The 11,321-nt window shown below is 56.6% G+C and overlaps 1 protein-coding gene and 1 long non-coding RNA gene across 2 annotated transcripts; one reads left to right on the top strand and one right to left on the bottom strand.

The window, feature by feature from the left end:
- Window positions 1-791: 791 nt before the first annotated feature.
- LOC149860361 (thyroid transcription factor 1-like) lies at window positions 792-4,213 on the bottom strand. Its single transcript, XM_090054167.1, has 2 exons — window positions 2,926-4,213; window positions 792-2,323 (listed from the first exon to the last, which is right to left on the bottom strand). Exons 1-2 carry the CDS (start codon window positions 3,149-3,151, stop codon window positions 1,905-1,907), a joined length of 645 nt encoding a protein of 214 aa, XP_089910293.1. The 5' UTR covers window positions 3,152-4,213; the 3' UTR covers window positions 792-1,904.
- Window positions 4,214-4,674: 461 nt separating this feature from the next.
- On the top strand, window positions 4,675-11,321 carry LOC149860360 (uncharacterized). The gene is made up of 6 exons (XR_016443197.1): window positions 4,675-4,886; window positions 6,173-6,197; window positions 6,711-6,764; window positions 7,684-7,758; window positions 10,263-10,375; window positions 10,590-11,321. It is a non-coding gene; the product is annotated as an uncharacterized LOC149860360 (long non-coding RNA).

Genomic DNA, 11,321 nt, shown 5'->3' with positions numbered 1-11,321 from the left:
CAGGCAATTAAGCTAGTGATGTCATGGGGAGCTTGAAGGGGCTGGGGGGGTGATAAGGCGGGGGGGTAGATGTGGGGCATGTGTAGCCACAGAGCCTGGGGTTGTGCTGGGAGGGGAGAGGAGCAGGGAGGGCCAGACTCCTGCATTCTCTTCCTCTGGGTTTTGCAGGCCGAGGGGAATATTTCCTACCCCCCCCAACCCGGAACTGCCAGAGCAGAAACCTCACTCCAGAGCAGGGCCTGGATTTAAATCGGCTTTTTTTCTTTGCCTTCTAATGGTCCCTGAGGATGGGAGAAAATCCAGGGCACCCGCAGCTCCCACCTGCCTGGCGGCTCCAGTGCCTGGGTGGTTTTTCCGCTCCCCTGCGGCGGCTTCAGGCTCCATTCAGATGCTGCAGGGAGGTGTCCCCATGCTTATTCGTGCACGTGTGTGTGGCTGTGTGTATGTATGTGTGTTGCGTGCAGGCATATGAATGTTGTGAATAGGTGGGAGTATATCCCCGCTGCTCTTGGATGGAGCACCTGCTCTACTGCACGTCTGTGATGTGTGCTTGTGCACGCACATGTATATTCATGTACATATATGCACATGTATATATGTATGTGTATATAGTGCATACATGTGAACATACTTATAGCCACACATACAAGTAGATATGCATACACATTGCATGTGTGGTGTGTGGGTAGATACCAGTGTATATTTAATCACATGCATATATGTGTCTGCATGTATTTTTGTATGTGTATGTATTTTGTATGTGTGTATCTATAATCTCACAATCTTCGTATATCTAATATATGTGTATTTGTGTGTATACATGCATATGTGCATTTTTTTTGTATTTCTATATACAAATTGATCTCTCATGTACATATAGACATACAAAATATACTGTGATTATAGATAAACTTGTGTGCGCACATGGACAAACACATGCATACAGAAATGCACAAACATGCACATGCGCACATATGCATGTACAAATAGGTATATGCACATCTATATAAACATGCAAAATTTCTGTGTGTATTCATATATTTGTGCGTGTAGAAACACTTGTGACTATGCACATTAATGTTATGAATATATAGAAACAGGCTGAAAAATCTCTGCGAAGCCTCTGTGCAGCACCCCGGTGCCTGCGCTAGGAGCTGAATGGGGAAGCGGAGGGGAAAGAATTGTTTTGGGGCTTTTTAATTATTTTTTTGGAGGAAAGCACAGAGCTGCAAGCAGCCGGCGCTGTCCCCGCTCGGGAAGTCGTCAGCACCTCGTAGCCTTCCCCCGTGGGCACTTCGCGGTGACTCTTCCACAGCCCCGATCGGCTGGCAAAAAATGCCTGTTTTGAGGCCAAAAATCAGCCCTTTTTCTTCTCTTTCTCGCTCAGTAAATTAAAGGTTATATTTTTCTCTCTAAGGAAACAAAAGTCAGTTTTTGGCTTTTTTTAAAGGCTGCTGCCCGTGGCTTTTGAATCACCGCATGGTTTTTCTTGGCGAGGGGAATTGTCGGTTTTCCCCTCCCCACAGAAGGAAGGAGATTGTTTTGGGGGCAGAAAGGTGAGAAATGGGTGCGTTTGGCCTCTGTCCTGTCCCTGCTCCTCTGTCGAGTCTCTCCTGCGTGCTCCGTGCCTGTCTCTGGGTTGGTGTTCTTGGTCGTGGAGCGTTTGAGGCCTCCGGTGCTGAAAGGAGCTGCCCCTTGAGCCAATTGGAGTGGGGGGCAGGAGTTTGGGGGCCCCAGGGGCACACATCAGAGGCTCCGTGCGATTCCTCAGGTTCTTGGTGAGCTCTTTGCTGGGCTCAGCGGGCACGGGTGCCAAGCAAGCTGGGCCTGGGCGAGGGTGACCATGCAAAGCAGGGGTGGACAAAACTGGAATCCCGGGACTCTGGGAGCTGGAGCTTGTTCGGCTACCAGGCCTTCCCCCCAGGGCTGTTTTGGCTGCCGGGTGCTAGCCCGGAGAGCGGGCAGCAGGGCTTGAGCGTGGGTCTGGGCTCCGGTGGGGGCTCGGCGGGGGGCCCGTCGCACACGTCCTGCCGCTTGGCCTGGCGCTTGGCCTTGTAGCGGTGGTTCTGGAACCAGATCTTCACCTGCGTGGGCGTGAGGCGAGTGAGCTGGGCCAGGCACTCCCGCTCCGCCGCTGTCAGGTACTTCTGCCGCTCGAAGCGTTTCTCCAGCTCGCAAACCTGCGCCTGGGAGAACAGCACCCGGCGCTTCCTCCGGCCCCCAGGCGCCAGCATGAGCCCCGGCGGCTTTGCCATCTCACCCAGGTAGCCCAGGCAGCCCGGGTTGGGCGCCCCGAAGCCTGCGGGGCCCGCGTAGCGGGAGACTGCGGGGGGACCGGAAAGGCTGCGTCAGGCCCCGATCCTGCTGTCGTTCCTCTGAAGCCCCCTCCCTAAAGCCAGCCCCCGCATCCAGCAGGCAGGAGCGGGACCTTTCTCGGTACCTGCAGGGATGTCCGGAGACAACCCGGCTCCTGCCACAGCCACGCTGGGTGCAGCTTGGATGGTGGCGTTGTACGTATTAGGCGCTTTTCTTATTAAGGGAAATGCTAATTCCAGAGATTTTTCATGTGTGAGAAGAGGTCGTGTTGGGTATAAGACTTCAGGACCTTCTCGTTAGCCTCAAGCCCCCACCTTGTTAATGCCCGATGCTTGCACTGGGTGGGTTTTGGCTACGGGGAAAAAATCCCAGTGTGATTTTTTTTTGGTGCCCAAAACAGGCGGTGCCGGTGTGGGGAGTGGTTGTTTGGAGCTTGGCTGGTGTTTAGGCTGCATTTCGGTGCCCCTGCTCGCTCCCGGGCAGCCGGAGATACCCTCGTGGGTGCCAACAACAGCTCACCCCTCTTCTCCCCGGGCACCGGGCCCCCCTGCCACCTAGAGCAAACCCACCTAGCCTAGCACCCTTGGGCCATGGCGGTCAAGTACTTACTTGCCGGATAGGGCCCCTCCTGGACTGTCCCGTACCAGTCTGGGCCGTGGTAGCTGTCCTGGTGGTAGCTAGGCAGATCCCCGGGGCTGGCAAAACCCCCGCTCTGGTAGCCCCGCACGGAGCCCGGCGGGAGGCAGTGGGGGACAGGGAAGCCGGGGTGTCCCAGGCAGGGCTGGGGGCTGAAGGGCACGAACTGGCCAAAGTCTTCCAGGCTGGGAGCCTCCATGGGGAGGCCCGGAGAGGCACCTGGACCGGAGGCACCTTCAGGTTGGGTCTGCGCAGGGGTGACGGTAGCGTCTGGGCTTTCATCTGGGGCCGGCACCTTATCAGGGACGACGGTCAGCAGACGCCACTCCAGGGGCAGGGAGGGGCCTTCGATTTCCCAGCCACAGCGGCTGGAGGAGGGAGACGGGTCCTGGGGGAGCGGAGCAGCTGGACGCCGGGATTAGGGGAAACTGGGTGGTTGTGTGCTGGCCGGGTACTGTGGGCCCCAGGCCAGGGGTGGGGGCAACTGGGCAGTTACCCTGCTTTGACTTCTGCCCCATCCAAACCTGAAACCCAGTTGCCTGACCGGGGCAGCAGCACTGAGGTCCTCGCACCTCCAAGGGGATGGGGAAGTGCAGCGAGGGGGTCCGTGCTATGGGGCAGACTAACAAGGCCAGGCCTGGGGGGACTAGGAGAGAGGTGCTGGAGGGGGACAGACAAGGGTTTATCCATACGAAGTGGCAGAGACGGTCCCGGGGATCGATTCCTGGCCGTCATGCCAGGACCCCTCGCCAGACAAGGACGAGGGGTCCGGGCATGAAACGAGCAGGCCGGCAGCGTAACATCAACACCAGGACGGTCGCTTCCCCCCGCGCGGGGTGAAGGGGGGAGCTCGTGGGCACCGGGTGCGAGGGCGGTGCAGAGTTCATCCACATGCTCCCGGGGGCTGGGCCCGTGCTGGGGGAAGGGGCAGCAGGGGGGTCCCCACGGCCTGGGCCCTCGATGGCTGCGAGGGGGAGAGGGACGGGGAAACCGGCTCGGACCCCGTCGCTCTCCCGGTGCCACGGGCAGGACGGCCCCTGCGTCTGACCCCATCCACGGCCCCAGGCAGCAGAGAGAGGGCGCGCGGGTCCCAGGGCTGGGGCTCCCCCTGACTTCGGGTGCATCCCTTGGTGCCTCAGTTTCCCTCTGCAGAAGGATCCTTGCTGCCGCCTGTGGCCCGGTGAGAAGCGCCGGGGGGGGCCATGGGGGGGCAGGAGCCACCCCCCTTAGGGCACTGTTCCGAGTCGCCACTGGGTAGGAGGGCAGGGAAATGTCGGACCGCGGGGGGGGGCACCAACCCCCGCTGCGGTGGCCTGCGTTGGGTCTCGGTGCTGGCCCCATGCCTCAGCCCCCCCTTGCTGCCAACCAGCCCTGGCTCTCTTATAGGCTCTGGGGACCAGGGTGGTCTCTTGCTACTGCCATGTCCAGCGCCTGGCACGGGAGGTGGGGGGGGTATGGGGCCTCCTTACTATTCAATTATGGGCTGGCATTTATCCACGTGCTTAGCTCAGCCCCCCCCCCCAGTGCTGCTGCATTGATCCTTGCCCCATTCACGAGCAATGCCCATTGTTCGGCGGACAGAGCTGGGCGATACCATTGCACCGGGGGGGGGGGGGGTTGGAGGCAGGGGGGCTCAGCCGGGCCGGGGCAATGCCGCCTGCCCCCAGCTCCCCCGTGGGCCAGGCCAAGCGGGGCAGGGGGCGGGCTAACCCTAGAGAAGCGGCCGGAGTGGGGGGGAATGGGGCAGAGCCGGATCCACCCCCCTCCGGTGCATGGGCCGGCCGGAAGGCGGCCTTAAAAGCCCCGGTGGAACGTTCGCGGCCGCGATATTCGGGCCTTGGAAGGTTGGGGCCTTAAAGCTCGGTGCTCGCGCCCCAGCGTTCCATCCGCGGGGCTGGGGCAGCCATGGTTGTCAAGGTCAAGGTGCTGTATTGGTAAGCGGGGAGAGGGTCGCTCCTTCTCTCTCCTTCTTGCGGGCTTGATTAACGCTTCTTAGTTAACTAGCTAATGAACTCATTTTCTTTGCAATGAAGGCGTGGTGCGAATGGGGGCGGGGGCCGATCCTGGGGTGTCGCCTGCCTGTGTCGGGCTCTGGAGGCTGGCAGGTGGAGTACAGGTGCCCCAGTCCCTTGCCCCTGGAGCCAGGGACCCCGGTGCTTCGTGCCCCCCCGGGATCCCCTGCCCGGGCGCAGGGACCTGGGGGGACCGGGTTTGCCCCTGTCCTTCCCGCAGCCGGTATAGAAATAACGAAAGTCTTTCCGTCCTCAAATGACCCCTCTGGCCACGCTCCTCGACCCTCTGGTGCTGTTGTGTCTCTCACTAATTACCACCCAAAACAACCAGCGCTCGTGAGAGGCCTGTTGCTTCCCGAGTAGATGGGGATATGCCTTGTGTGGCGTGTCTTCATTTTTGTGCCCCTCCACGCCAGTCCCCTGCTGCGCTGCGAAGCGGCTGGTAGTAGGACGTGTGTTGTCCCGCTCCTGGCTGCAGGTGCATGCTCTCGTGCACATGCGTGGCCTTATCGCGTCTGACGTGGTTGTGGGGCCTGGGGCTCCTCTGGGGCTGTGGGTCAGAGGGAAGTAGCCACGCTGTCCCCTTAATGGCAGGGAGAAGGAGCGTGCAATGAAATGGAGCCACAGTTGCTAACGAAACTGCCTTGCGCTTGGTGCATTGCCATTGGGCAGCGCTGCCCAGCCCGTTGCCAAGAGGCTTCTTTGCTTGACAGACCAACCTCCCCGCTCTTGCCAAGGGGAAGCAAGCGTTGGGAGGCGGGCAAGGCTAGAACAGCTGTGAGGCGTCCCCGTGACCTTCCTGGCGGGATTGCCCGCGCGTGGGAGAGGTGACGAGGGTGACAAGGTGTGGAAGGTGCGCGTGCGCCCTCGCTGCTCGTCAGCTGCTGACTTTAAAAACTGGTTTGGCTTTGCTGTCTAAAAGCAGCATTGCAGCTGGTTGAAAAGGACTAGATTCGGCTCTCCTAGTTGCACTAATTAAAACAACTAGCCAAGCTGTGCTGGTTTTGCGGGGCTCCTGCAGCCTCTCCAGGCTGGCGTTGGCACCGTTGCTGCCGAAGATGGCGCGCTGCCTTCGGGGGAGGCCTGCGGAGAGCAGATGAGTCGGATCCAGCTGGCAGCGTGGGGGGGGAATGCGGAGCTGGCCGGGTGGGAGGTCTGCTTGGTTAAGGATGTGGAAAGCTGACCTAGTTCTCTTGTCTACCTTGCAGCGGGAGCTGAGGCTATGGGTCCAAGGTAAGATGACTTCCCAGGCTCGTGCCTTATTCCTGGCATGGGGTCTGGTCAATCTGGTGGGTACGGATGGGCAAGAACATGCTCCTTCCCTTGTAACGTGGGGCTGTGGGGTAGCAGCAAATTGCTGCCGCAGCTGCCTGACCTCATCCAGGGCTCGGGGCTGGGTGAAGGGCTGCGTTGCCCACTCCGCTGCACGTGGCGCCTTCCTGACCTGTGACCGGGAGGCGTAAGTGGAGCTACCCTGGTGAGGAACCGGGTGTTGAAGGAACCTGGCCCTAGATATGCAGCAGAAGGGGCTTTTGTACCTTTAGTCGATCCAGTGAGCCCAGGCTGGAGGCATCGGCCTTGCGTTTCGAGGTGGCTGCCGGGGCAGGAGCACCAAGTCCTAACCCGCCAGCCAAGACATGTGAATTCCTCACAGCCTCCCCAAGTCCTGTAGATGCGGCTCGGGCGTGCGCTGACAGGGGCCTGCCAAATGTTAACACTGCTCTGCCCTCTTTTTCTCCGCTCCAGTATCGACGGCTCAGGTTGGAACTCGAAAGCCGGTTCCCGGGCAAGCTGGAGATAGTGAGTACCTTGGGGCTGGCAGGGCCATGGCAGGGTGGCTCCCCTGGCTGCCTGCTGCTTCGTTGGCTTCACAGGCACAGCTTGGGGCAGGAAACCCCCCTGGGGTTTTGGTTCTCTGCGATGGCAAAAAGCTTGTTCTGGGCTGCTGAAAGGAGACCGGAGGCAGCTCTCATGCTCCCCCCCCGTTGTGGGAGCTTGTTGAGACTCACCTCGCTGTGTCTCGAGGATCAGTCCTGAACATCGCTCTCAAGTGTTTATCCATCTGACCCAGTTTGTCCAGTGCAGGCAGAACCTCACAGCACTGATCGTTAGAAGCCTCCTGATTTCCAGCTGATACTTTATTCTTGGCCAGTCTTTACTAGTTGTTCTCATGCTAATTGTGGGTACGGTGCCTTTGTTACTGCACCATTGCTTAGTACTTCCTTTTGGAAATACTCAAATATGGCACAGTAACAGTCCATGCCGTGCCATGCCACCTGTGCACAGCCATTTTTGGCCACAGTGGTGCCTGAGTGTCTTGTGTAGATGTGCCCCGTATCCCCCATCTCCAAGCAATGGGGGGAAAAAAGAGCTGCTGAAGTCGGCTTTGTGCTTCTGCAGAGGTGCAAGAACCGCTACAATCGCCAGCGAAGCAGGAAGCTGCTGTTCTTGGCCTTGGGTGATTTTAATAGTAGATAAGTGGGGGGGACAGTCATTCCTAATGACATTTTGGTCGCCGCATGAGATGCAGCTGAATGTTGCGTGGGAATGTCCTAGTCTTTCTAATGAGAGACATAGGTGACGCTGCTTTCTGATCATGGATGTCCAGAAAAGGGAGCCAGCTAAAGAGGGGGTGGGGATTTGTGTCTGGCTTAAGAAAAACCCAGTCTTGCCTTGGGGGTTCTGAAGTCTCAAGGTGACTCTCTTCCTGTCTTCTCAGAGCAGTGAGGGGACTCGTGAGGCCACAGGATGGTTTGAAGTGTCAGTCGGAGGCAAGCTGGTGCATTCCAAAAAGGTAAGCGGCCCATCACCCTCGTGGGGCCAGGACTGGGCTGCTTTGCTTCCGGCCCATCCCAGAGGTGTTGAGAGTCTGATGAGGCTGAGAGGTCTGGTGAATGCTGGGTGCAGATGCTGAAACGAGTCCTTTCCAAAGCCAGAATAGGTTGGCCAGGTGGTCCTCTTGGAATTGTGCAGGCTCGATGGGGGTCCGTCTCTGGCTTGAGAGCTTCCAAGGGCCAGATGCTGTGGTGGGACATTTTGGGGTTTGGTGGGAGGCTCCTTCTCATGGTCAGTATTGAGCTAGTGCCATCAGTTGGTGCTAGGAGGAGATGGGCTGCTGGAGAGACCAAGTCCCAGCAACCAATTTATTCAGGAAGCGTTAATCCTACCGCTGTCTGGATGTCGGTGTGGGGAGCAGAACTGCAGGGAGAGGCAACATTAAATGCATGGGTGCTCCCGTACCCCCACCCTGAAGCCACTAGCTTCTTCTGCAACGATGGCTGAATTTCAGCCATGGAGGAAACATCCAGATTTTTGCCACACAGTTTCCCAAATGACCATGCTTCCCTCTGCCCTGGAGGAAGGATACTTTTTTTTTTTTTTTTTTTTCTGTTAAAAATTCCTTTCTTTGATTACAAAATCAGCTGTAGATCTTGCTGCCACCAGTCGGGGGGGGGGGGGGGTTGTAGCCCTTGATTCAGTGCCAAAAGATTTGGCATGGCTTAGTGCATCTCCTTGATATGTGCTGGGCTAGCTGAAGTGTTGAGCTCTGCAGTTCTGTCCCCGTAAGCAGAGGTTTCCAACCCCCGGGCTGTGGCCCGGTACTGGTCCACAGGAGGGTTGGCTGCCAGTTCGGAAGTGACCAGTACACTGGGCCAGCAGCCAACCCTTTTTTATATTGAGAATAAAAAAGTGTTTGTTGCCAGTCACTTCTGGACTGCAGTATGCTAGTCCACGGTCTAAAAAAGTTGGAAACCACTGCTTGTAAGGACCCTGGTGACCTTCATGACAATCCAGTCATGTGTGCCCCTGTTGCCAGGAAGGCAAACAGCTTACTGGGCTGCATTGGCAGGATTGTTGCCAGCAGATGGAGGGAAGTGGTTCTTCCTCTTCCTAATTGTCACTGATGAGGCCACATCTGAAGTCCTGTATCCAGTTTTGGGTCCCCCCACTACAGAAGGGATGTGGGCACATTGGAGAGAGTCCGTTGGAGGGCAATGAAAATGATTTGGGGGCTGGAGCATGAGACTGGTGAGGAGTGGCTGAGGGAACTGGGCTGATTTAGTCTGCAGAAGAGAAGATGGAGGGGATTGAACAGCAGCCTTCACCTCCCTGCAGTGTGGCTCTAAAGTAGACTGGTCTCAGTGGTGGCAGAAGAGGCTGAGGGACCTGAATCTCTTCAGTCTTCGGAAGAGGAGACTGAGGGGGATCTTGTGGCTGCTACAGCCTTATCAGGGGCCACCAGCAGGGACTCAGGGAAAGTCTGTTCCCCAGGGCCCCCTTGGGGTCACCAGGAACAATGGCCACAAGCTGCGGGAGGAGAGGTTTAGGTTGGATATTAGGAAGAACTACTTCACGGTAAGGGTGGCCAGAGCCTGGAACAGGCTCCCAGACCGGTGGTGCTCTCACCTTCCCTGGGGATCTTCAAGAGGAGACTGGACAGGCACCTGGCTGGGGTCGTATGACCTCTGCCACCCCCAGTGCTCCTTCCTGCCCATGCCAGGGGGTCGGACTCGGATCTGTCTATGTCCCTTCCGACTCATTGATTCTATGATAGAACGAGGAGTAATGGTCTCAAGTTGCATCAAGTGAAGTTGAGGCTGGATATTAGAAAAAATTGTCACGCAAGGATGGTAGAACAGGCTCCCTAGGGGGGGTGTGGGTCTTAAAAAAGCTCCAGGGATGGAGATTCCATCTAGATAAAGCCTTGGTTGGGATGATCTAGTTGGGGTTGGACTAGATGTGACCTCTTGAGGTCCCTCCCAATCTTTATTTTCTATGACAGTCACATCTGGGCATCCTCTAGACTGGGTCCTGCTTTCCCCTGTTTGGTGAGGAAAGGGATGGAAGCTTTTGGGGTGCTTCCTCTGTCTGTCTGGTCTTTTCTCTGGTGGGGGGCCTTTTAATTTTAAAGATCAAAAGCCCCAGACCCTGATCCCTGACATCTTGGGTTGAGATCTGATCCACTAGGATCCCAGCAGCAGCAATGAGTTTTGTCACTCCTTTCCGTCCACAAAGGAGTTATGAGACTCGTGGGGCCCACTTATCAAACAGCGCATTGTTCCCTGTGTTCCAGCACTGCAGTCTCATGACTGCTGCTTCACGGCGATACAAATGGGTAAGGAGAAAGCAAGTGCTCAAATAGGGGCTCGACTCCCAGGGGCCGCAGCCGTGGGCAAAGCTAGCAGCCACATGGTGCCCCGGGGAATTAAATGGAGCCTTTTCCCCTCCACAACGCCTTCCCCTCCCCACTCTGGCTTGGGAAGCTAGTGGCTTTTCTAACTTGCTGATCTCCGGCAGAATGGCGATGGCTTTGTGGATGATGATGACAAGCTTGCCAAGATCTGTACGGCCATCAAGGAGGCTCTAGCATAGGAACACTGGAATGCGTTGGCGATGAGTGTATAACAAAGGTAAGGCTGGAGTACTCCTGTCGGGCCATGGCATGTCTGCCTGCTTGCAGCTGAGTGTTTAGTAACGTAGACAGTTGGCAGGTGGAATAGCTCCCAGTGGCATAAATGGTCAGGACAACAGTTTTTATGTCTGATTTGTTGGCTGAGTGCTGGTTTGATGCCACTCTGAACAGCAAGGCTCCTAACACCGGTCTCTCTCCTTCCCTCCCTTCAGCTTGAGGAGAATCTACCTCGTTCAGCCCAGCCGAGCGCTCAATGACAGGAATGGCTGAAATATCCCTGGATGCGAGGCCATTCCTTGAAGCCTTGCGTGGCATGCTGGTGTGAACGGTGGTAGATGGGACTCGTTTCTGCTCTCTGAAGTGCTCTTTATGTATGTGCCAGTTGCTTCCGGGGTGGAAATGCCCTTCGTTAACATGCAATGTTTGTCTGTCTCTGTTTGCCAGTGAAAGTGCCTCCACCAGTCTGACATCCAGGTCACTTCCTTTCTGTCTGACCATGCAGTGAAATCTTAGCACAGACAGTAAGCTCTGTCAGGGGTCACTGGGGTGAGAGGGTCAGTAGGGTAATTATCTCCATCTTATCCATCCACTGTAGTCATGGCGCTACTTCAGGTGCTGCCCATTTGGTATGGAAAGAGGAAGCAGCAATGTCCTGCTGAATGTGTTAGGGGGTGGAGCAGGGAAGTATGCAGATTAAAAACAGCACACAGTAGTTTTCCAGCATGGTTGCAACTCCTGTCATTGCTGAAACCCTTGGGATTCTTCCTGGGAACTTCAGTTGTTCTGGGTCACCATCAGAACTATTTCTTCTTTCTCAAACCTCAGTCTCCATCCTGGTAATACACTTCCTCCTCAAGGGCTTCCCCAATGCTGTATAATTTGAGTTGTGTGATTTTTGCTGTTGTTGCACTTAAAAGCATCTCCAATAAAATCCTTTAAACACA

Source organism: Crocodylus siamensis, chromosome 6 (assembly GCF_052110815.1).
Source record: "Crocodylus siamensis isolate JL-2025a chromosome 6, ASM5211081v1, whole genome shotgun sequence".
Classification (NCBI taxonomy): Eukaryota; Metazoa; Chordata; order Crocodylia; family Crocodylidae; genus Crocodylus; species Crocodylus siamensis.
Note: the sequence above shows the minus strand (reverse complement) of the source record. Positions and strands in the feature narration are given on the sequence as shown.

Bases quoted from the DNA above. Each gene is read 5' to 3' on its own strand.
- LOC149860361 (XM_090054167.1), bottom strand. From the start codon at position 3,151: ATGGAGGCTCCCAGCCTGGAAGACTTTGGCCAGTTCGTGCCCTTCAGC. The intron at 2,324-2,925 runs GTAAGTACTTGA...GTCCCCCCGCAG, and splicing joins GGAGGGGCCCTATCCGGCAA to TCTCCCGCTACGCGGGCCCC.